The sequence below is a fragment of the Cupressus sempervirens genome, chromosome 11 (genome assembly GCF_028749045.1).
Source record: "Cupressus sempervirens isolate cs-2001-9-10 chromosome 11, ASM2874904v1, whole genome shotgun sequence".
In the NCBI taxonomy this organism is placed as follows: Eukaryota; Viridiplantae; Streptophyta; class Pinopsida; order Cupressales; family Cupressaceae; genus Cupressus; species Cupressus sempervirens.
The window spans coordinates 737456158-737482759 of NC_143128.1; the positions used below are offsets into that span (position 1 = coordinate 737456158).

General features: G+C 36.3%; 2 protein-coding genes across 3 annotated transcripts in view; one reads left to right on the forward strand and one right to left on the reverse strand.

Annotated features, from left to right (window-relative positions):
- LOC149531737 (uricase / urate oxidase / nodulin 35) overlaps nt 1–26113 on the forward strand; it is a 143557-nt gene extending 117444 nt beyond the window's left edge. For both annotated transcript variants that reach the window (XM_089809540.1, XM_089809541.1), the window contains 5 exons: nt 11723–11832; nt 11947–12038; nt 25077–25226; nt 25333–25411; nt 25637–26113. In XM_089809540.1, coding sequence (XP_089665666.1) covers nt 11723–11832; nt 11947–12038; nt 25077–25226; nt 25333–25411; nt 25637–25732 — 527 coding nt within the window. In that variant the 3' untranslated portion in view covers nt 25733–26113. The remainder of the gene's footprint in view (nt 1–11722; nt 11833–11946; nt 12039–25076; nt 25227–25332; nt 25412–25636) is intronic.
- LOC149531738 (uncharacterized) lies at nt 5198–5926 on the reverse strand. The gene is made up of 2 exons (XM_089809532.1): nt 5651–5926; nt 5198–5546 (listed from the first exon to the last, which is right to left on the reverse strand). Exons 1-2 carry the CDS (start codon nt 5879–5881, stop codon nt 5403–5405), a joined length of 375 nt encoding a protein of 124 aa, XP_089665658.1. The 5' UTR covers nt 5882–5926; the 3' UTR covers nt 5198–5402.
- Nucleotides 26114–26602: the final 489 nt, after the last annotated feature.

The following is a 26602-nucleotide window of genomic DNA, read 5'->3' on the forward strand; positions in this document are numbered from 1 at the left end:
TTAAAATAATGTTTCTTTTTCACTTTATGTGAGCTGTTGTCGTAGTCGAGTCCTAGGCTCGAGACTCGGTGAGTCAACACAAACTCAGCCTAACTTACCCAAGTTCAAGCCCAAGGCCAATTTGACCTGTTTTCTTTGATTGGGCACACCTCTGAGTCCTATAACTATGCATGTGACCATGATATTGAGTAGTGGTTGATGTTGGTCACAATAGAGCAACTTGTCATCATCTAGCTTGTCCTCATATTCCCCATTAGCACATTAGCCTGGGAATACTCCTTGTCTAGGAGAGCAATGTGTTGCCTATGATCTCTAGGGGATATGAATGAGAGAACAATAGTTGCTACATCTCTAAAACGAGCCACATGAAATGGGATGGCATGAACAAAAATGAATTTGGCAATTAAAGAATCTATAGCTTCTCATGCTTGCACATTAGACATAGCTTCACTAACTCTCCCTTATCACCACCTCATCTTCCTCTTTCCACTTGTGCCAACTTGACTACTGCCAGTTGTGGATGGTGTAGGCATACATGATTGCACACTTCCAAAAGGTGCCAACATTGCTACACCTTATTTCACCATATCCACCTCCACGTGCAATCTATGACACTCTATCCTCTCATGTTCTTGTAGTTCTATACAAACTTTAATTGCATGGCTCGTGAGACCTGAAAAATGAGACTGTACCCTCGTGTAGCTGCCTCTAAACTCTTTCAAACAAGCATGGCAATTCCACACCCTACGCCCTCCTGATTTTGCTCCTTTTTACCCTTAGCACAACATATTGGAAGAGGTTTTTTTGTTGTTGAAGGGCCCTTTCAGTAGTTTTCCATATTTTTCAAGGGCACTTAAATGGGTTTGGTTGCTTTCAACTACCACCCTCCTCAAAACGTGCTCTTATATTTCCACCAACCACTTCCACTTCATTCTCACTACTATTGCAACTCTCATTGCTCTGCATTGTATGGAACTTTAAATTGGAAAAATGAAAAATAAAAGTCTAGATATTTAGTGCTTGAAGCTTTAGAAAAAGTAGGGTAAAAATTGAAAGGAGGGAACATACATCTAATAAGGATTTAATCCCACTACCCTAGATTGAATGTATTTTCCTTCTATCTCCACGCTGCTCCTCTTTCAATGCCTTGCTTCAACGTTTGAACCATTTCCCGCTGCTGCTTCTGTTTTTCTCTTATAGAAATGTTGAAATGAGAATAAAAAGTTAACCTATTCCCTTTAGGGAGAGCTAGGAGGAAGTTCCTCACAAAACAATAAAGATTATTTTTTAAAAACTAAAGTCTTTATTTTTGAAATGGGTGTTTGATGTTGGGGATGTCTAATTGTCCCCAGGATAGGGACAATCCCCTTGGCTTTCATCATTGAGTAAGTTGAAATGAAAAACATAGAAATATAACTCATTGTAACATACACTAGAAGATGTTTCTTTATTAACAAGTAATGATGTGCAATTAGTACATAACATTGAGTGATATCCACCTATAAACTACTACACATAAATAGTGTTTTGGGTTGGTTAAGGCTACTAGACCATCAATAACTTCCAATTGTCGTTTAAGCTATCAAGAGGGTCTTGACACTTGAGACATTTCTATTGAGGAACAAGCTTATACTATGCTCACTCAATATTGGATTCTAGAAGTAAAATTTTGATGTAGGAGCATCCAAGGTGTAAAAGCAATCTTGTATCATCCAAAAATATTATCTAGTTTTTCAATTATTTCTGGCAAGTTCATTATTTTTAGTAGGTTGTTCATTTGAGCATGGATTGTCCAATTTGCTTCCCCAGAGGTTCACTTTTGATATATAAGCCAATCTGTAAAGTTTCATGGCAAGATTGAGTTTGGTTTTGAAGATTATTGGATTATCTATTTTGGCAGGGTGGTACAATTTTTTTTTCTTGGTTTTGAATGCCTTGGAGGCTTTGAAAGGGGATCAAACTTTGATCAAATGGCACTTTGCTACTCTAGTGCTGTAGAGCGCTTTGAGATGTTTCTAAAAAGTGGTTAGAATAGCAAAATTTGGAAGTTGCACTATTTTGGGAGGAAAAATAGAATACCTTAAAAAACTCCTTAGAGCTTTGAAATTCGTTTGGGGACATATTCTCAACATATTTCAATGTAGGGTAAAATAGTATATGGATAGTGACCTCAAAATGGGGGGTTACAATTTTTGCTTTCTTGTGCAGTTAACATTGCCAATATAAAGAAGAAAAATATGGGTTACTAGGGGCTGATTTGATGGGGCATTCGGTGGCTCTTGCTTGCAAATTATTGTTTCATTTGAGATAATAGAAAGCAAGTGTTTCTGTTCTTGCAATTTTCTATTCTTTTCTCTGTTGTGTTATGTGCGTTGTGTTAGTAAGGGACTACCCTTCATCAAATTTTCCAAAAGTGCATCAAGCTTGTAGCCATGGGAACCTTATCATAGATGCCTTGGCAAGCGAAGTCCATTACATAGTAGTATGAGAACAAAGAGCCTATATTGTGGAAACCATAACATACCATAGAAGAGAAACCCATAGAAGATTACAACAATTTGGAGGAGCAATGACACTTTGACTATTCTACTGGGCAATGAGCACACCCACAATTTGATTGATGAAAGCTTGATGACTAGGGGGGGTTGAAGAAAGAAGGTTTTGTGGTTATCAATGTTATTGTTATAGATGAAATCACAATTGCATGCCCAATGACGATGTGATAGATAAAATTAACCCTTGGCAACTATGAGGTATATCATGATTTTTATGTGGTGGGGTTAGGAGAAACACATGGTTTTATGAGTGCAATGGTTGCATTCTCTTGGTGACTTCAAGAACTTTCAATCAATGTAGTTAATGTGAATTCACAAGGAAATAAAGGGTATGGAGAGATCATTCTAAAAAGGACAAGTTGCTTGGTGAAGAAGGGTGTGCAACTGCATACTATCTCATCTTTTGGGAGGAAACGTAGTTAATGTATTGATATTTATTATTTAATCTTTTTTGGATGAGTAGTATGATATTTTTTAATATCTTGTACTTGAATATTCTTGAAAATTTGCAATTTTCACAAACAATGCATGCTTTGATACCATTGTAATGACCCGACCCAATTTCCTATGCCAAGTTTTTGCCACTTTTCATAACTTTGTTGCATGGGCATTTTGTCAAACAATTCATGCACAAACGTAAATAGTTTTTTGATTGTTGTGGTTTGTAATTGTTTATATTGTGGTTTTCTAGAATATTAAATTGCTTGGAAAATCTTTGAATACATTTACAAATATAAAGATATTTCTAGAGGAAACAACTCTTAGGAAGGAGTATGTAGAGGTCAGCTACTAGGGTTTTGACAGTCTAACCAAAGGGCTAGTTTCAAGGGTCCACATGCAGAAGGCTTAAGAGTGTGTCTCCATTGAGGGTTGATATCCAACTATATAAATGGCCTTCCTCTATGTTGATATTTATCCTCTCTTTGTACCATAGTTCACCTTATCATTATCAACAACTTATCGCCGAGGGCAAAAGATGACAAATATCAAAGATAAGTCAGGAACTTAAAAAATTGCTAAAATTTAATTGGAAATGCTTTTTTTTGCAAAATTCAATAAGGAAATGCATCTAATGAGTCATTAAATGAGTAAACAAACCAAACAAGTTGATCTTGATATATATAAATGCAAATAGGACGTGGAATGTTGATGGCTTGTAGCCATAAACTGATAGTCTGAACTCTAAAGCAAACTAAACTTAGCAAATTTTCTTTGTAAAACTATAAGCAAACACAAGTGTCCAGTACAATATCAAAATGGGTTACATCTTCTTTCCCTTCCCAACAACTGTAGTAAAAACTATTGGAGTGGGAGGGAGTCTAGCTCTAGAAGGCTATTGTGGTTGTGGTTGGACCTCTATCTTGGATGTAGATGGTGTTGACACTAACAACCAAAGTAACAAGAATTGGAATCGGATCGGAATCGGCAAGGCCGAATCGAATCGTGAATCGGCAATGAATCTGCAATGAATCGGCGATGAATCGGCAAATTTGAAAAAACCCTTTAAATTTAAAGATTTTAACAATTTAAAACTTATTTCATGCACCTTTTATTGAATATAACTTAAACACACTATAACATCATCAAATAGAAGTTAAAACTTAACATACATAAACATGGAACATAAAATCCATCACATATGTAGTTATGTTATCTAAAATGTAAATTGTAGGCTAGCTAAAGTAAATAGAAATCAAATGATCACAATGATTTAAATCATAGAATGTATGTAAGATGATCCATAAGACATCAAATCATAAATGTATGTAAGAATCTAAGATGAAGATCCATGAAAGTTTGAAACATATGTCTATCAATGATTCAGTATCAATATCTGTAAACAAAATATAAAAACAAGGCTCCAGCTCAAGCCTCAGACTCATAGTCATCATCATCATCCTCAACATCATCCTGAAGCTCGGCTGCAACCTCAGCCTCACCCTCTGAGTATCCAGTCTGCCTAGTAGCAAGGCGTCTAATGTAGGTCCTAGAGGACTGCCGAGCCATATCTCCCGCATGTAAGATGGGCTCATGAACGTCGCTAGGGCCTGTGCCTGTGCGTGCACGTGTGTGTCTACCAATGCCTGAAGAACGTGCTCTAGCTGCCTCAGCCTCTATATCCACCTGGTCAACCCACACACGGTCTTCCTCAGTGAAGACTGGATCCACAACCTCTGTGAGCCACTCTGATTCTGGATCAATCTCCTCTAGAATGATTGGAGAGGAGTTAGTGACCAAAATCTGTCTAATCCTAAGACGGAGGTTGTAATGAACAAAGACAATATCATTCAACTTCTGCACTGTCAACCTGTTTCTCCTCTTCGAATGGATGTGCTCGAACATGGACCAACTGCGCTCACATCCAGAAGCGCTGCTTGGCTGACTCAGAATACGAATGGCAATTTTTTGAAGTTTTGGGGTTGTGGCCCCAAACATTTGCCACCATGTATCTGCAATAAGGGAAAAATTGAAAATAGAAACAATTAGTCTCATTTAGAAATTACAAGTTAACTCTAAAATTACATAATCAACTTTAAGATTAGAATCTAGATTCATGAACATTGAATATATTATTTAATTTTTACCTGGCTGTAGTGTTGTCTGGGCATTTATGGCCATCCTGTTAGAGAAAAGTGGCCCCTCTTTATTGTTGAACTGGTCTAGCTCAACAATCGCAGCAGCGCTATCTTCATCGCTACTCAACCTCTGAATCACTGTGTATAAGCCAGTGAGAACCTCTGCATCCGCCTTGAACTCAGGACGGAAACGATATGCCGGATTCAGAAAGTAAGCTGCTGCATGGATGGGTCGATGGAGCTGATTCTGCCATCTCCTATCGATGATGTCCTAAATAGGGCCATACTTCTCCTGCACTCCTGCATATTGGGCTCTGATGGCCTCCTTGGCCCTATCCATGCCCTCATAAATGTAGCCCATAGAGGGCTTCTCCCCATCAGCAGTTCGTAGCAAAGCTACAAGGGGCTCAATGACCTACATATAAAGTAAAACAAAAAACTTGAGTCAAAACTTAAATATAAAATAATATAACTTAAAGTAAAAGTAAAATACTAAATGTTAAATTGCAATAAATTTACCTGCAGGATTTCTCTAGCGGGTTTCCAAAAACCATCCTCATCAAATATGCAATCCGCCACATCTATCCCTACAGTGGTCGTAGCATAGGAAGAGGAAATCCACTCCCGCCCAACAAACATGCTCCTCAATTCATCCCTTGATGTCAACAAGGACTGCAAGGTGATGAAATTCGAGGCAAACCTCGTGATACCTGGGCGAGCTAACTCTTTGCCTTCTGTGTACTTCCTCATTGTGCTAAGGAAAAATGAATGATTATAAATGAATTTGCATATGTTTTTTGCCCTTTCCACACATGACTTGACAAACTCAAGTTTGCCAATTTTTTCCAACATGAGGTCAATGCAATGTGCTGCACAAGGGGACCAAAATATGGTGGGGTGCCTCTCCATCAAAAGTTTACCTACAACAATTTTAAGTCAATTAGAAATTCAAATTTCAAAATTCAAATAAATTTATTTTCAAAACTTGAAAAGTTAAAAGTTTACCTGCAGCAACATAACTTGCTGCATTATCCGTCACCACCTGGATCACATTTTGTTCTCCCACCTCTGCTATGACTTCCTCAATAGCCTCACATAAGTATGTGGCATTTTTTACATGTGCGGAAGCATCAATGGATTTGATGAACATGGTATATCCTACAAGTAACAAAACAACGAATTAGAATATTAAAATTAAATGGATCATCAACAAATTAGCATTCAACAAATCAAAATTTACAATTATGTATGTAGGAAAGTAGAATGATCAATTACCTCCACAGGATACAAGAAAATTGAGGAGTGTTCTATTCCTCCTATCTGTCCAACCATCAGTCATGATGGTGCAACCCTTTGCAATCCACTCCTTTCAGTTCTCCTCGAGCTCAGCCCTCATGTCCTCTACCATCTCATCCAAGAGGTATCCGCTCAACTCAGCCTCAGTTGGGGCTTTAAACCCCGGACCACAAATAGCAACCGCGTCAATCATGTTCTGCCAATAAGGAGCCCTGTCACAAATAAAAATTTAGATGTCAAAGACTCAAATTATAAAACAAGTAAATATAATTAAAGTTTTACTTTTACTTTTAATTTTAACTTTAAAGAAAACAACGAAAAAAGAATCAATTACCTGGCTGCAATAAATGGAATGTTGCAAAAGTACCAAAATTTGCATATCTCCTTTCTGGCAGCATCATGAATTTCTTTGTTCAAACCCATGCCCTCAAGCGTGGGTTGGGAACCAGGAGTAGTGCGGGGCACAAAGTAACTATCCATTCTGTTTTTCCGCACTCTAGGCTGCAATAGGTTGGTGTGGGACTCTGTCTCAGTATGTGACCGACTAGCACTAGCACGAGCAGAAGAACTAGGATAAAAAGGAGGCCTAGAAGAACCCTCTCCAACACAACCTACAGATGCAGAAGCTGATGCAGATGCAGATGTGGATGTGGCTGCAGATGCGGATGCGGGAACATGGGAGCCAATACCCCTTAACCCTTCAAGTTGCATTTTCCTATTGGCTTTGTCTTTTTCAATTTTTTCTAATGCCATTAAGCAAGTGCGTTTTGCCTCAGGAGTTTGGTGAGTGCAAATTGTAACATTGTGTCCAGGTATAGCAGCAATGTGGTATTTCAATCTATAAATACCCCCAGAAGTTATTTTTTCTTTACAAAAAATACATTTTGTTTGATATTTGGTTCTTCCAGGAAACTCTTCGTTATATTTCCAACATTCATCTTTTCTACCCATTGCGAATTTGCAAAAAATGAAAGCAAAGGCTGCTGCAATAAAAATTTATATGTAAAATATCAAAGTTTGAAGCTAATAAAAGCTACAAAACAACAAACCCTAGTTTGCAACTTAGTAAAAATAAAGAACATTCAAGATCTAAACTAAAAATCTTGAAAACTATAAAAATTTAACAAAAGATGCATAATACACTAACATGCAAAAAAAAAAAGAGCACTTACCTCTTGCAAATGAGTTGAGGAGTGTTGAGATTGGCTCCCTAATGCTCCCAATGCAATTGATGGCCTCCCCAAATGGATTGCTGATCCCTTTTGTGCTCTTTCTTCTTGCCGGTTAGAAACCTATGGCTTTTCTTTTCTCTTCTTCTCTCTCACTTTTCCTCTCTTCTACTCATGTTAAATAAATAGAAGGCCCTTTAGGGTTATAACAAAGAGAAATGGTCAAAAACAAAGTAAAAAAACCAAGCAATTTTTTAAAATTTTACAACTCTATACTTTATTGGCCGCGGGCGATTCCTGCCAATTTTTCTAGGCGATTCATGCGATTTTTTGCCTGAATCGCCTGAATCGCCGATTCAGGCGATTCACTTGAAGAAATCGGCAATGGCGATTTCCGACTCCAAAAAAATCGCCATTGCTGAATCTAATCGCCGATTCAGGCGATTTTATGGCGATTCTCGTTACTCTGCTAACAACTCTTCCTCATCATCTGTATTCTCCTCACTCTCAATGCCCTCATCCTCCTCAATGTCTGCATACGAATCCACCCCCTCTATAGCTTGCCTCTCCAAATCACAGATCTCATTGCTTGTGAACAATGGAGGCTGCTCTTGTGATGTCCAATCACAATTGCAACTTAAGGTTATAAATTATAATGCACATAAACAACATCATTGAGGTGTCTTTGTGCTAACTTGTTCCTCTTTTTCATGTGAATGGCCTCGAATAAGCTCTAATTAGGCTCACAAATGGATCAGCTACATGGCTGATGTAAGATGTGAAGGGAATTTTTTTGCAGATTTGGAACATTTCCACCCCAAGTTCGCCACCAAGCATCAACAAGATAAATAGTAAAGAGTTAGAAAACAAGGTGAAAACATATTTTAGTAACTTAGCTTTTATCTACTTATCATGCATGCGAAAGACGCCAGAAAATCCAAATATTGTACCCAGGGTTTGAGTGTTCTTCTCTTCTTGCCAAGTTTGAGGAAAACAGCTTTCCCGTTGCATTTTGATACACTTCCATCTCAACCATTCTAAGGTCTCTCACCTCAATACCAAGTACCATCCTTTGTATGCAATCAAAGAAGCCCTCCATGACCTCTCCATTGGAATCCCCATAGGATGGATAGTTCCACTTCCTATCAATAATTTTTCATATGGGTCAAACTCGAGGCTGCCCCCTTCTTGTAGTTTTTTACAGCCTCTTTGGCCCTGTCCATGGCCTCATAAAGATATCCCATTAGGGTTTGTTCCCCATCTACCAAGCGAAGAAACTTAACCAAGGATTCCGTCACCTATAATTGAAAGTAGAAAAATACCATAAATTGTCAACCAGAAACTCTCTTTGAGAACAATCTCTACCAAACTTTCTATAACTCACACAAATCTTCATAACTCTTCTTGCGAACATGGACATAGCATCAGGACAGGTTCTTGAATATACCTTAAAGTGCACATACCATAACTTAGTGCCACGAACCTCGCCAAACGAATCTTTCTCTGCAACTTTGGTTGAACTATCTAGAAAACTGATTTGTTGACATCAATGACAAACACTATCATGAATGCAACACATAAGTACTCAATCATCTCTCCAACATACTAACAAACTCCCCCATACAACTGCATCAAGCATTCATGATTAACAGTATGCAACACTCTGTCCATCAAGCTTCTTGGAATAGCTTGAATCTAGCCATTGTGGACTCACAAACAATTGCTTCAAAGGATTCAAAGGACTAATAACACTTTGCAATGTGAAGAAAATCATTACAACCTTGTGGCAATAGGTCTAACCAATTCCTTCCCATGGGTGAATTCTCTCATCAAAGGGAGTAGCCAAGGGTCATTGTAGATATATTTTGTTATCTTTCTTGCATCCTCTACAACCGGTCTTGCCCAATCCAATTTTCGTATATCCTCAAAAAGAAGGTCAAGGACATGCATTGCACTAGGAGACCAATAAAGTGTGCTATACTTATCTTGGAGGATCCTACCATTGCCACATGTTGATACATTGTAGGTTATTATTTGCACCACATTAGCAACCCCAACTTCCATCACAACTTTCTCTAACATTAGAGCCATATTTTCTGTTGTTTTTATTTTGGTTAAAGACATTGAAGGGTTTCAAAATGACTACTTGATCCTTGCAAGAAACCAAAAAAATAATGATGGTATGGTTTCTTGCATCCGTCCCTCCATCTGGAAGTATGGTGCTGCGAAACTGTTTCCATTGTAATCTTTGATCTTTAACCACATCTTTGGCCCTAGAAACATCTTTGAGCAACCTACAAGCACAAAATTAAAATGACATTAAGTACATAACTTTGATTTAAAAAAACCTTATATTGAACAAAATTAAGTGAATGGTAAAATATTTTCTTATAGTTAATATAGCCGTCCCCTTTGCCGTCCCCAATCTTGTTAAAAAAATTGCTGTCCTAGAAAATTGTACCCCCATTCCCTTCCGTCCTCGTCCCACAAACTTGGGGTAACACTAATGTAAACCAAATTATAATAAGTTATATATGTATGTATGTAACATCATATATTCATATATTTTGAGGGTTTATACATGTCCTATAACTCATTTATCATTCTACACACACACACACACCTTTCACATCTTTTTATAATAGCACTTAATTATGCCGAAGGTGTTCTCTATTTGAACACCTTATTATTTGAGAGAGGATGCAAGATGATCAAAATCATCTTCGACTATCCAATTTTTGTCATTTTTTCATTTGCCTTTTTTTGTTTTCTAGTTTCATTTTGCTTTTCAATAATTAGAACTGGTACAAAATGGCCAAGAAACCTGTGAAAACAGTGCAAAAACTTCCAATTCGTTTTTGCTATTTAATGTACACCACTTTGGTCATTATCCAAGGTTTCTACATACTTACCAATCTTGATTGGATCTGAAAGGTTGGCTTGTTTCGATAAATAGTTATCAGAGTTTAATATGTAAGGGCCTTGATAGGTTTCACCTATTCTTGCGTGACATCTCACCAGAACATGGCCATTTCTATGTCCATAAATTTAACATGTTAGATTTAGAAGTGAAGGAATTGCTGTGAGTCGTTCTCTTGTCTGTATTTTAAGTTTAGAGACAGTTCTGTAGTCAATTTTACAATTTTGGCGTAGTCTGTGGGGTAAACATGGATTAAAACTAATTTTTTTCTTTGTACTTTTACATGAAAGTCCCTTGCTTGAACCATGGAGTACTTTTGAATAAATGATTTGTTTCTGCAATTTTTTAAGTCACAAATATTTATTTGAGTCAGGTGATAATAGACAAAATGATTCAAAACAATTGCGAATGAAAAATGATGTGCATTGCCCCTAGATCCCCATGAGCCCCTTCACCTCATTGGGGGTATTGCTCTTAGACCCCCACTAAACTTGTTTAAATTGCCAACTACTCTCCAAGCACAAATTCACAAACTGTGCTTCCAAGCTTGCCTATAGGTTTCTGTCTACAATATCATCATCGAATTGGACAGTCTTGCCTAATATTGTTGGATGCTACCTGTATTCCTTAACATGATGGTTGATTGTTGATGCCTGACATTATTATATATTTTTTTAATGGTTCTTCTGTTTACTAGAAATATATGTTGCTATGCATGGTATTTGCAACTTAATTACTGACGTCTACACACACAGAGAGACACACAGTCACACACAATTCTGATTTTTTTGCTTTTATATCTATGCCAGACCCTAAATTGTCTTTTGAACAAACCTGCAAACCAAACTCTCAACCTCAATCCCGAACTAGGAACTTAGAACTGAGTGAATATGAATAAAATAATGTGCATTGTGTGAATTTTGCCCGCATTCTGTCTACTACAATTGCCTACATAGTATAATTTACCGAAGTACCACATTACTATAGTTCATGTTAGTAATTAATAACTGAATTATTTTTTCTTTTTCATATTCCCTGTTCCAACTCATGGCATTGATATCAATTTCTCCATTTATGATGTACACCCATAGAAGTATTAAGAATTATACCATATTTATATTGGTTGAGGTTCACATTAACTGGTTTGTTTATATGTAAATCCATTTTATTTACCTGGACACAATGATTTGAACTTGGAGCCTGTAGGTTTTAAGCTTGGAACAGAAAAGCATACAACAGAAATTAACATAAATAAATGCGGAGAAGTGGATGTGACATCTGGAGTAGAAGGGTTGGCTTTATTAAAGACCACACAGGTATTCTTCTACTATTTAGCATATGTAAAGAATTATGTCACTGCCTGTAAATGTAAAATGTTTTTTTTTCAGTTGTCTTACTAGAAACTTATGAATTATTTTGATTCATGACAGTCTGGATTTGTTGGGTTCATTCGAGATAAATACACTGTATTGCCAGAAACAAAGGAACGTATCTTAGCTACTGAGATATCTGCTGTGTGGAGGTTAGTTCTCAGAAAGCAAAATATCTCCTTTTTGCCTATTATAATTATTACACATTATGGCTTAGAAGCTTCAATACAGTTTGCATTGGTGTTAACATTTGGACATCTATAGATAGCTAGAAAATATCAGTAGTCTTTATATTGAAGACCCCACCCAACTGGGATTCTTGGCATTTTGTGTGATTTGGATACCTCCCAAGCAACAAAGAACCAACTTAGCAATGTTTTAATATCTTCTCCAGTATACCATCATTACTAAGCATCAAAGAATGGTTCCAATCTGCAGTGTAACCAGTAGAATTACGTAATCCTTCAGTGAGCACTAGGAATAACATGATTATTCTCCGAGCCACTATTTTACTGGCTGTTGAGTATTAAATTTTTATTGTGAAAGATGAATCACTTGGTATGTGATATTTTTTTGATGGGGATTGTGTTTATCAATTGAAGAAGTCTATAATGTCGTTTCTGTTCTTCCCTTTATTGGGATGTTTTGGTGATTGGTTAGAGGTATCTGTAGGATACATGGTGAATTGAGATGACAAGTTTCAAGGGCAGGTGAGAAAAATGACATTAATTTCCTATTGATCTATTTCATGATGCTAGATGGGAAGGTAGATTGGTAACTGGCATAGTATCTGTAGGATATAAATTGCAATTTGGATGAGCAACTTCTGTAAAGCAGAAAATATATTTAATGCCTATGAATTATTGAAGCATGTTACTTGGGCTCAAACATAGAGAAAGCTACCATAGTTAACATGGAGCCTCAAAGGAACTACAACAAACAAGCTTGTCAAGCAGGTTACAGTAGAGAATTTGAACTACTAAAAGGAACTGCAGAAACAAAGATTAGAGCAATAAAATTAGAAGAAAAGTCTTCATGGTGCTACAAACAATAAGGTTGTAATAACCCTAGCAGGAAATATTGTTCCAAACTTGTAATTATATCTGACTTTTAGCTTATTGCCATTTTGTCAAACATTTTGCATTCAACCAATAATAAAAAGTTTAATCATACTAACAGTCATAATAGCTGCAATCGATTTTCTAAATAATCATCAAACTATATTCATATTCAAAAAATCTGCAGGCACTTTTTCAAACAGTTTGCAAGCTTTCTATATCTCTGGAAATGACTACAAGAGTAATACAACTTGCTGTCCCCAAAAAAACAGAATTACAAAGATGTAGAATGCTTAATCTTCCAACTTCCAAAGATGCCAAATACACTTCAGTAGGTGCCAAGATGATTTAGCAATGTGAACAACATTGGAAATAGTAGATAAGAGCTTACAGATTACTGAAATCTTACTTTCTGAAAAATTATAAGATCCTCCAAAACTTGGATCTGCATTGAAACTCCTAGAGATCCAAAACCTTTCTTGAATATCCTAAAAGTTTAAAAGTATATACATGAAATACAACTTAATTATAAGGAAGTAAATGCCTATATGTAAATGCCACTTATATTTCCAGCAAAGTTGCTGGTTCAGATTCTAGTACAGATGCGGGTTTGAAATTTGTCCAATTTTTTTTGGAGTTGAATTCAGGTTCATTTTAAGTTTGTCCATACAAGTTATACACACACACACACACACACACACACACACACACATATGTCAAAGTATGCTGCAGCAAATGAGTTCATACACCACTATGCTAATATTAAAGCAACTTAGCAAAATACACCACTATATATATTGTTGTTTTAGTTCAAATGACAAGACAAAATGTCAAAACACACCACCATATCAATGTATCGGTTCAAAAACAATAATGTCGACATTAATAAACAGTCATCAGTGATAAATAATAAATATCATCATCATTCTGCTGTTGCAGATTTGAAGCCCAAACATTGCCACTAGCATCAGTACTAGCAGCCTCAGGCACAACCTTAACATCACTAAGTATCAACTTTGTTTTCATTGCATGTGAGGACTGAGTATCACCTTTGTTTTCATTGCAGGTGAGAACTTAGTATTGTAGAATAACAAAGGGGAGTATTGTCTGTTAAGAAAACATGGGAATATCGTGAGTTTAGCAAGTTGTGTGACCTAAAAAGCGACCAAAAAAACAATTAAAGAACAATTTTAAAAGTCAACTTGACTTTGGCAGACCACAGTCACTCACCATTCACTGAGTTCATCAACATCAGCGAATGCCTGGCATAATTCATTGCAAAGCCAACCAGGGTTCGATTTGGCAAATTTTGCAGTGAATGACAGACAAAAAATGACTTCCAAATATTCAAATTTTCTACGAACTGACTTTTGAATTCCACTTTGCCTGAGCAAATATGGCAATGTAGATTTCCAGCAAATAACCATGGCTTTGGCAGGTAGATGTTTAACCCTTCAAAATTCTTGTTATAGAAGATTAAGCATAAGAACATTCATTGGGTAGCTATCATTTGAATTGCCCAAGTTTGGGAGGTCTGACAACAAATACCCACATCCTTCTTCCAAATCAGTTTGTTGCATTCAAGAGGCTGCACCAATGTGCCATTAGGCTTCACATTCCATACAATACTTCCATGACTTTCTTAATATACTCAAGCCCTCCTCCTGGGATGAAGTCCTCTATTTTTGGGAGAACAAGTGATTAATCTCATGTTATTGATGGCTAACATGAGAAAGAAACTAGCTGTGGTGCAAATGAAGATCCTTGGGAGGAATCTCACTAACAAAATTGTTTATGGCAAGTTTGTTGTGGATGTATTTCCACAAGATACTTTGAGAAGCCTCAATAAGTTGACCATTTGGCCTCCAAATTTCCATTTGGTAATAGCAGATCAATAAAGAATGGAAGTGCATGGAATGCATATGGGGCAAAAGGTACTTATTGGAGTTCAAACATTTTTTTTATTGAATTTTGTGGTCATCTGATTATGCAAGAAAGCATGCAATGCAGGTTGAGGTTTGTTTTCTAGCAGCCAGAGTTGACTTCAAATTGAGAAATAATGCTTTCCATTGAAGATAAGGGTAAACAGTATATAATTTAATCTAAAGAATCAAGTGGTAAGTGAGGAAAAAACTTCTTTGAATTACTGTAGTTCATCTGAGTTGGACTCTAGAGAAGAGAGGGAGGGTCCAATGGTGTTGAACACCAAAGCAATTTTAGAATTGTAGTCATGTTCGAAACGTGAAACAAATTCCTTTCATGGCCTATTCAATTGATAAATAGAGGATTATTTCAATCAAACTGCAATTTTATTGAAACTATAGAGATCAACAAAGAAAACCAAAGATTATGTGATGAAAAGCAACAAATGAAGACTGATTTTCAAATGCTGAATAGCTAATGTGTGTTGAATGAAATAATGGCTTGCAAAGGCCAAAACTATTGAATATAGTTTGTTGGAAATATTCAAGATATGACAAGTTACTGAGAGGGGAGGGGTGAATCAGTAACTTCTAAAATTTCAAACAATAAAACTGCATACTGATATATTTATCATTTATCCAAGTAACCTACTGTAAGCATGAAACAAAATCATTTGTAACATTTGAACACACAGATTTTGGTGACCCAGAAACCTTCCAAATAGAAATTAAAACTGGGGTGGGGATGAAACCCACAAAGCTTCGTTACTGCAGTATGAAGTTGGCCGGTTAAGGCTTACAATGACCACTTTTGGTGATCTGCCCTGTTAGGAGCACAAAGGATTGCTAGATCCACCTTGTTAGAGGATTTCCAAACATACAATAAAGTATGCACTCTGTTAGGAGATTTACAAAAGACTGTTAAGTCTACCTTGTTAAAGGATTTACAAAAACTAATTCACCTGTTAGAATGAAACAGTGGATTTGATTACAACTGATTGCTGATAAGATCCGCTATGCTCTGATTCACCTTGATGTGATAGATAAAACTTTTCTGCTCCAAAACTCGACTTTGCTGAATACCTTCACAACTCAGCACACATACTTTCGCATTTTCATTACTCTACTTTTCTTCTTACTTGCTTTCTCCCTTTTTTTTTACTTACTTCCTTACATCTGAATGATACAATACATTACATATATATACCATCCAAATAAACAATACATGCAAGGTCGGCCAAAACAACAAGTGCAAATCTCTATACAAAGTCGGCCCAAGGTAAAAACTCGGGTTCATTGAACTGACTCGGTGTCCTTCTGATATTCGGCGTCCACTGCGTTACTCGGCATCGTCATGCACTCGGTAGAAGTGAAGGCACGGTTCATACTAAACACTTCGAGTAGTTCTGAACTCGGTAACCACTGGAGACTCGGTAGAAGAGATGTCACTCGGTGAATACTTCTATCTGAATTGTAGCTCGGTGATCAAAGGAAACACTCGATGGAACCTTGTGACTCGGTGATAGTTGGTTTCCTTGATAACCGTCTGAGCTCGGTAAAATTAATTTCCTTGATGACCGTCTGAGCTCGGTAAAATTAATTTCCTTGATAACCTCAGGAGCTCGGTTATCACGAAGTTCTCGTTCTATACCAAGTACATCTTCACTCGGTAAAATTGATTCCTTTCTTTACCTCGAACACTCGGTAAGCACTGGCTGCTTTGTTCACCTTGATCACTCGGTAAACACTGACTTCTTTGTTCACCTTGATCACTCGGTAAACTCTGATAACTAGGTAAAGCTTGGCTTCCGGTGAGAGCTCGGTAAGCATTCAGAATCCAATAAGTGTTGTAACTAATGACAAAAATGTATCATAATGCCAACATAGTTAACATTGATTGAATATGATTAACATTGATGTTCTAAGATAGACACCCGACTTCACTAAAGATTGCTAAATTAATGTAGGCACACGTCAAATAATAACATTAATTTTTGTTTCTTTTGGAGTCTAATATTTGTCCTAATGAAATTTACAGTGGACCCTACTTTTATTGTATTTTTCAATATGATAGATAGGTTCTAAATTAGAAAACTATAAAAATAATAAAGGTCCAAGCCTTTTCAAATGGATGGAAAAAGAAAGCATTAGAAAGTTAATAAATATGCTAAAGAAGACCCCACTTTACAAAATTCAAGGGACACATTACATTTTTTAAATTCATCATACAATCTAATCTAATTAAGTTGATTGAGCAATCCCTTAATAAAGTGATAAGACATCCAAAAATTTACCATATGGAAAGGTTTGACAAAGAAAATCACATGGAACAATTTTAAATCTTCTTCTTTGTCCCTTGTATAGCCAACTGGAGGCATTAAACAAATCAATTACATTCGAATCTAAACATTTGTGACTCCTTTTGTTCAAGATGATCAACTATATCTTCTTTTGTCACAGTATAGACACTACCTCAAATAACTGTATCCAAGACAATGTCGTATGATCAGTTAAAGCTATTATTTTCCCCTTCGGAATCAGGTCTGTCTATAATGACTTCAACTATTTCAGTCTTTTCTATATGAAATGTTCAGGGTGCAAATGATTCAGTAGTACAAGAATTGTGGGCTGTTGTTGACGTATAACCTATTCCTTCTCACATTAATATTGAATCTCATGCAATCATGGAGTAATTGAGCTTATTTGTCACAATATGTTTTTGTACCTTAATCAGTTGTATGCCTCAACATAGTAATAACTTCTTTTGAGTTTTGACTTTAGGATGCATTTTGCAAACTTGCCCACTCATCATATGACCAATACTATGTAGTCTGTAGTACTGAATGGAACACATGTTGGCACCTTGTATTCTTTCCATGTTTAGTCCCACCCTGTCTCTCAATTACTCCCACACAACTTTAATATCATATTTATTATTTATATAGTCAGTTACCCCTAACTATATTATCTCACTTTTTTTTTTACTGTTTTATTATTTATTTTAACTTGTATCTAGATTCTTAATAACTTAAGTGCCTAGAAAACTTTTTAATGTGACTGGTGACACTGGCTCAACACATCCTCTGGCTCCACGTGAAATGCTTTTGACCAAGTGCTATGAACCAGAGAATCCCCAAATGTGGGATTTCATCCCCTTGTTACACAGCTGAGGCCCAAACCCGCAAGCACATTGTATCAGCAACGGCGCAAACCTGTAATCACAACAGCCTAATACCACCTCAATGGCCTAATACCACCTGGGTGGGGACAATAATACTGTTAAGAATATTAGCATTCTGTGTTGAAACATCTGCTGTTTCATAAGTATTGACGGAATACACACACACACACACACACACACACACACACATACACACACATATCCAGTTCAAATTCTCATCTGCAGATTAATATCAATTACAGTGGCATATCAATCTCAGACTGGAAATTAAACAAGGATCAGATAACATCAAATTCAGAAGTCAAGATTTCATTCTACATCCTTCAGGTCTGTCATACAAAGGAAATCAATCAGATATAAATTACCGAGTCTCCACCAAACAAGATCTATTAAAACTTACAAATACCACCACCACTTAACCAACACCCCTAAGTGGTGAACCCCTGATTTATATCCATTTCTCACTCATACCTTCTCCATGTAATTTTTATTATAGTTTATACAACATTCATAGCAAAGGGATCTCCAACTAAATAATACATATAAAGCATTTGTACAATCATATCAACTTGATTGTTTGTTTGAGCATGACACAAGAATATTTCAACAATATAAATAGAATGTGTAAGCTGTAGCCACTGATAACAAGAAAGCAATAAAAAGGTCATACATTCCTTTATCATATGTGATGGTATAGCTTGCGGCTTGATGAAATTTAGCCTAAACAACAGGTAAGTGTATATAAGTTATATATGCTATTAAGGATTTGATTCCACAATTATGATTGACATCTTAGACATATTAACCTACTCAACCACCATCATAGTAGTAACATGAATTTCTATTTGTAATACTGTATCTGGCTTACTATCCAATACATTTCTTCCATCATTCATATCTTCACAAATACTATCAAGCAATGTGATTTGAAACAGAGTCTAACCTTACTGATTTCTCTTCTGTTTGAGCTACATTCCTTGAACAGATCCACTATTGACAGTAAGGGTTACAATACTATAGGTCATATTTTAAACGTGAGCCATCTTTTAGAAGTAGATGGAGGTACAAATGATTTGAGAATGCATCTATGATTCTATCCATACTTGTTTATATGAATCATCTCTGAATAATTGTGTGCTGACACTAGAAGAGTATTGATATTCTACATCTAGTAATCATTGATGCTCATCTTCATCTTAGATCATGCACTAGCAATAAACATCACTCACATTGCTTGTGCCATCTTTTGCTTAGATAGTCACTATCTTCACTGTTTCTTCAGTAATTTAACAAAATATTTGTGAATAATCCAAGATGTCATTTTAGAGTGTATTATCCAAAAGGTGACAGGTAAAAAATCCAAGCTTGAAATAGTTAACTCTTGAAAGAGACTGAAAATTATAGGCTTAATACAATTATCAGTGCCAAAACAGGGTTGGATTCCACTGACCCCTGCAATACAAAATCTTTGCTCTCAAAATACCAAAAAGTGTGCTTTTCGACCATTCAGCAATTATTGTTCCAGTGAGACATCTGTAACGTTGCACCAGCTCTTCTCAGAACATCTATGGTTATCGCAGCTTGCATTTCCTTTATGCCTGAACCAACTTGCATCAAAACCTTCTTTAAGCAGGTGTAGGGTGTAGAAGCACACTAACAATGTCATGTCACCCATATACTGCGATTGTCTGTCTCCCTTCATCTTTGCTATGTTTTCCCTCTTCATTGGCTGGTTGACATCTCACAATTCACTAAGAAAAACTTGTAAAAAGTAGGAAGGAGGGCTACTCAAAAATCATCACCACAGTTCCCATTTGTGTGAATGCTGAAGAATTGTTTTAGTACATTACGTGCAGGCCTCAAATTTATGTTACACTTCTTGAAAACCCTCAACATTTTCATCACTGTCATCATCACCGCTTAACACAGCTGAAACATCATGCACTAAAACTTTCCAACCTACAGAGGATAAATATATGTACTTATGAAACATTTTAGGCTTGTCATTGGTACGAATATATAAAAAAGTGATGAGAGTTGAGTGGAGTGTGTCTGCAGACAGAGATAAATTCATTAATGTGCAGTGAGTTTTTCTGTGCCATGCTTATGGGAGCTTCTGTTCATTTCCCCATGCCATACCCATCTACATTGTCCACTGTGGTGCTCATATTTGCAAATCTGCAGGGTGCATTTTTACTTCAGACCTTTGGGTTGCATTTTCTAGAGCTTGGAGTACACGTAGTCTCCCATCATAAATTTTTATAGCTGCCTTAACAGCACTTTTCCCCTCTTTAGATTTTGATAGGTAGTATTGTTTTTATTTTGACGTGAAACTTTTCGATATCAAGAGCTCATATTGCAGCAGTTAAAATTCTAAATCAGTTGTATAGAGAGTATTACTAAAAGATGATGTTTGAAATTTAGGTTATTTCTCTAATTATATATATGTATATATAAATAATCATTAAGGTTTATTAAAGATAATATATTCAACTCATGGTCTGGGCACTAGACATATAGATTGGTAGGACATCCTGACTTGACTATTTAGATGAACATAATTTCTTCTAAATTTCTAAGTGTTATATTTGAATAGTGTATGTACACCTCATTCTAGCACCAAGCCATGATGTTGACAGGCACCGCCGACTTCAGATTTGTAGTTGGCATGGTATATTCTTCCAATTGAATTAGATAACGTACATCATCATGCATCTGTTAGCATGAATGCTGATGATATTCCTATGGGGGAGTATCCTAGCATTGCTGGAGCGTTGGAGAGATTGACAACATGACTGTGTGTTGCATTCATGACTATGTTTGTCATTGATGTCAACATACTGAGAAGATTGGTAGAGTAGCAGACAAAGATTGAGGTCTTACGGATCGAGTATTGAAGATGAGGTCAACTGCAGTTGAGGACATGTTCTATAGTATGTCTTGATTCAGTGGTTGAGTGCCCGTACAAAAAGTCGAAGACTGGTGAGAGTTATTTGTGAATTACGAAAGACAGCTTGCAGACAGAGTTCTTGAGAAGTGGTTTCTGGTAATTGGATTATATCTCCTATCAGGGGTAGAATCTGGTTAAGCACAGTTAGATAGAGACAAAAGCTAGCCGATGACATCAATGAGTGCACAAAGTCCGAGGTCACATGTGTGAGAAATTGTGAAGACTATGAGCCGACGGTATTTTGTAATTATGAAAAGATGTAATGTATTGTATTATCTTAATGAGGTCCTATTATAATTGTAATTGGGAAAGCCTGAAGGTCGACTCAATGAATTAGTTTGAGAACATGGTATAAAGGAAGTTATTTTCCTTGTGATGAAAATATGGTTTTATGCAAGTGATTGTGAATGCGATAAATGAAGTGTATTGGTAAATACGAATAAGTGACCAAAGGGATCATTGTGATGTGAAGTTGGAGATTTGGTATTGAGATTTGAGAAGTGTTTTGGTGTAGAAAAGGCACGGGAAGAGGACAGAGCAAGAGTTTAAGTTGCTGAGACAAGTTGCATTTCTATTATTCTGAAAGGAATAATACAAAGGCTAGTTGGACAGTGAATTCGGTGGTCTTGCCCCTGAAGGTGTTTGGATAGTGAGTCCATCTGCCTTCTACAACTTCTAATAGGGTTAGGACAACACCTAACAGGGTTGGAATCTCCTAATAGGGATTCAAAGTCTCCTAAAAAGGATTGATATGTACTGAATGTATTTCATTGGCTCCTAACAGAGTCCATCCTCTTACAAGGAACTTGTTTACCGTACTGGTAAAGAGATCAACGCATATAGACAATAAAACACGAACAGCAGAATTATATTCGCAATAGTAGATGAATGATGATTTACAGTGATCCCAGACGGGATATAAATACTACCGCCGAATCTTCCTGAAGGAGTCCGTCGGCCACAATTATTCTATCCACTACAAACTATTTATCGACGACGTCGGCTACAGAATACAGAAACACCGCCAGATCGTCGGCTACAGAATACAGAAACACCGCCGGACCGTCAGCTACAGAATACAAAAACACCTCCGGACCGTCGGCTACAGAATACAAAAACACCGCCAGACTGTCGGCTATAGAATACAGAAACACCGCCGGACCGTCGGCTACAGAATACAAAATACCGCCGGAACCATCCGGTCGGCTAACAGAACTTATATATTAGTACATCATTTTGTGGGTACCATCCCCATCAAGGTTTTCCCTCTGATCAAGGGTTTCCCTAGTTAACATATCTGGTGTTATTGTGCATGTGTATCTTCTTATGGTTGTTGTTGATATTGATCACATGTTTAAGATTTAATAAGGTTAATAAAAGTTGTGTTGATTTGATAACTGATTCACCCCCGCCCCCTCTCAGTTATCTTGGCGGACTTTACTTTCTAACAGCATCTTGTCATTTGCTAATCAATTAGTGTACCTATCGACAAGTTAAAAACAGCTGCCTTCAAGGGATGTGGTATTGCTGTGGGAGGAATGCGAGTTCTTTGGGTTTGTTTGTGAGGAAAACAGTAGTATGGTGTTCTTGCATGATATTGTTGTTACATGTGGAAGTCTCATGTTTCTTGAACCATATTCTTGAAGGCATGGTGTGAAGGCTGAGAAAGTTCATCATTGTGTATGAGATGAGCTGAAAATTTGAAAGGCTTTGTGTGAAGGCTGACAAAGTTTATCAATGTGTATGAGATGAGCTGAAAATTTTAAAGGCTTTGTGTGTACATTCTAGTGCCAGCTATTGAACAAAGTGCTTATTTTGTGGAAGATGCGAAGTAGAGAACTTCAATTCTACAGAAAGGAGATTCAGGGAATGCAAATCCTCCATAATACTTGTGCAGAACCCACAGTAGACTGAGTCCTTTTAAGTTTTCAAAGAACAAAAGAAAGGAAAGAGTGGATACAACTTTTGAAAGGCAATAAACGACAAATTTTGAATTTTTGAGTTTACTGTGGGTTCAGAGACTCCTGAACCTCTAGTGGCAGTCCAATGCTTAATTTCTTATACCAGATAGGTGTTTTCAGATTTCTTGCTGTTTGATGTTATTTTCTGTAGTTCAAATATGATGTTTTATGTGAAAAATAACCTTTAATCAGATTTGAGTAGAGCCAGTGGATCAACAAAGAAGTCTTGAGAGATGTTCTGGGGCTATGGTCAGCCATTGCAAAATTCCTGATTGTCTGAAGCCTATGTTACTAGATATTGCCCTGGAGACACCTGTACTCATACCAGGATGGTTCTGGCACTGGTATCCAAGCCATATCTAGGGCTATTATCATTGCACTTTTAAAATAAAACTTTAGCCTCATTATCATAAAATTTGGAAAATCACTTTAAGTGTATTTGATTCCCTACAACACATTGTATACCTCAATTTGGTCTTTGTGTTTGTCTAATTTAATAAAACTTTGTTATATTTTCGTGCTGGAACACTTAAGCCACATGATTGGTGGAACCTAACATCCTTGTTGTGCTTTGTCATTGATTGGAGTAAGCCCAGTACGATAAAATTTAGGACAACTGGTGAGTTACACAATATAAAGGAGGAAAAAGACTTAATCAAGAAATATTACATCTTTATGACCCTTTATAGGACTGTCAAAAGGAGTTTTGAAGGCAACAAAACCAGAACTTTTAATAATTGACAAGGCAAGAAAGCTAGGGCATCTGATAGGACGCTCTATCAAAATTTTGTGGAATCTACTACACAGTGCATAAATGAGCTAGATGCAAAATAGGAAGTACTGAATGATGGATAATTGATCTTTATAAAGTTCACGGTGAGAGAGGTCAATTAGTAGTCATTGAAATGAAAATTACTTGAAAATGAAAAGATAATTTTAAAATTTCAAAGAGGGGAAGAACATCAAACAAGCAAAACTTTTGTATGATGCTTCACGTGATTCCAGTAGCCTAGCTGAAAAGATTGATAAATTTGTAATATTTAGAGAGATTCTGCTAATAATGATGACATGTCTCTTTTATGTTGTGTAACTCATGCTGTTGCTGCTACAGAGTCTTATGCTAATGGTGACAGCATAGATTGCTTTAATAAGTATTCTGAAACTATTGGTTACGGGCTGATGAGAAGGTGGAAGGCCCAGCTCGAAGGCATAAGTTAAGTTGGGAAAGGAACCAGGAGGTTTGCAAGGCAAGTTTAAGGCCAAAAGTTGCAGGTGTCAAAATATGTTGGTAAAAAAAGCAATAAGGATGCTAAACTTTTCCGAGATTGAACCCAATCTGATCCAACTTTTTTTTTACTGATAATGTTGTTGACATCTGTCTCTGTCCTAACTTGGTCTTTAGTTTCAAGGGACATTGCAACTGTATTTAATATTTATATTTAGTTTCATGTAATAAAATATTAGTAAGGTTGATGCATTTTTTTCCCTTTTGTTATGTCCTTATTACGTTTTCATCATATTTTAGACTTTCTTTGTTGTCCAAAATTAAATATGCACGGTAAAGCTCTCCCACTAGATGGTATTTTGCATGTAATCTAAAATAAAATCATATTAAGTAGGAGATATTGCAAACACAAAAAAATACTCCATTATTTTGTGGCTTCTACAGTAAACAATTCATGAAATGTATGTCATATCTCTGTAATTACCAAGGGTATCTTTACAATGAAATGTATTTTAAAAACTCTTCCAGTTATTCTAGAAATACACATTTCAAAAATAATACTTTTGATATAGGCGTATCACAACATTTCAGAACTCCCACTGATGCTCTAGCACCTAGGACACTTGCAAAATCAAGTGAGTAGAGATCACAAAACCCATGTGAATTCACTTGAGTGCCATTTTGAAGATTAAACTTCATGGTTTATTTTGTGAAATCTGTCTTACATAAGGCATGTAACCTCCCTCATTTGTTATTCCAATGCATATAAATAGATAGCTTATAATTTTTAAGGGAATGGATTTAGTTAGTAACTGTTCAGAAATACCTCATGTAATTATATCCGGCTCTATGCATGTGAGTCATAATTTTGTTACATCATTACTGTGCTGCAGATACTCAAAAAAGCCATCTTGCTACACAAAAGCTTACATTTCAGTGCAAGAATTACTAGTTGATGTGTTCTTCGGTTCATCACATGAGGGTGTATACAGCCCTTCTGTACAAAATACTCTCTATCTTATGGCAAAAGCTGTCTTGCACAGGTTTGATTTGCCAAAGGTTTTGATAGAGGTCTAGTGTTTCCTTTTTCATATAATTTTTCTTGGAGACTTTTTCACCACAGTACTTAATAATAGTTGTATTTGGCAGATTTCCAGAGATTGAGTCTGTTCGTTTGAGCATGCCCAACCTGCATTTCCTACCTGTCAACCTGCCAAGTATTGTAAAGGTAAGGACTAACATAAGAGTTCTGGCAAATGAGTCTTTGGATTTGTTGCTTTCATTAGCTTCCTTGCAATATGATGTAAACGAGTAAATATTTTTACTTCATGCAATTAATTTAAAGCACAGACACTTTTATTGCTACCTTGGAAGTGTAAAACATGATTTAATAATCTTGCCTTTGACCTTGGAGATTGAACATGATTTATTTATACTTCATTTCTTTTTGCAGTTCGATCATGATGTCTATTTGCCTACTGATGAACCTCATGGAACAATTGAGGCCAGCTTGACACGGAAAAACTCATTTACATTCTCGAAGCTGTAGCTGGAATTGGGATTTTAGTATTAACTACATGTACCAGAGAAACATTCAGTCCCTTTTGGTTGGTTTTATCATTTTTAGAAATAGTTCATCCACCAAGAAATACACAGTGAAATATTTGTGTATTTCTTACTGTTGCCATTCAAGAGATTGATCATGATACTAATTTGCTTGCTGAGAATCTCATGGGCAAATCGAGGCCTCTTGATACAAACAGATACCTCTTTTTCAATTGCGTAGTAGTATACCCAAAGTTGCAGCAATGTTGTATGTATCCAGATATATTTTAACATACTGCTTTTGTTTTCTGATTACTGGCAATTGCAATTTCTTATATGGAGTGATATGAGATCCTTTTTACACAAAAGATAACACTTTCTCCAAGTCTTTGCTTTCTACATTAAAGTGATATTTTAATTTAGGATGTCAGTATATAAACGTTTAGCATGTTCCTTAAATTATGACGATTGTGATAATTTAAGATGATCTATGAATGATAAGCATTAATCTACTGTCATTTTTGCGTCAGTACTGAGTACTACTGTAAAAGACAATTTTGTTAACAAGTTAACTCCGTGTTCTTCATTGAATATATAATCTATGAAAAGGGAAATTGTTTGTAATGAATTATTTTCCTGGGGAAAACAATGAAAGAATAAAAGTGATAAGTTTTTATATTCAAATATATTGCTTGAGTTGTTTCTCATATGTCCTTTTCAAATTTTCTGAAATCCTCCACTGTTTTGCAAATTCTCAGTTCATGGACATGCCCCTTATATAAGTGATGTATAAACACAAGCTGGGTAAAAGATATGGATTCTTGTATCCATTACAATTATTTGAACCAAATCATTAAAATGCTTTATTCTTTAT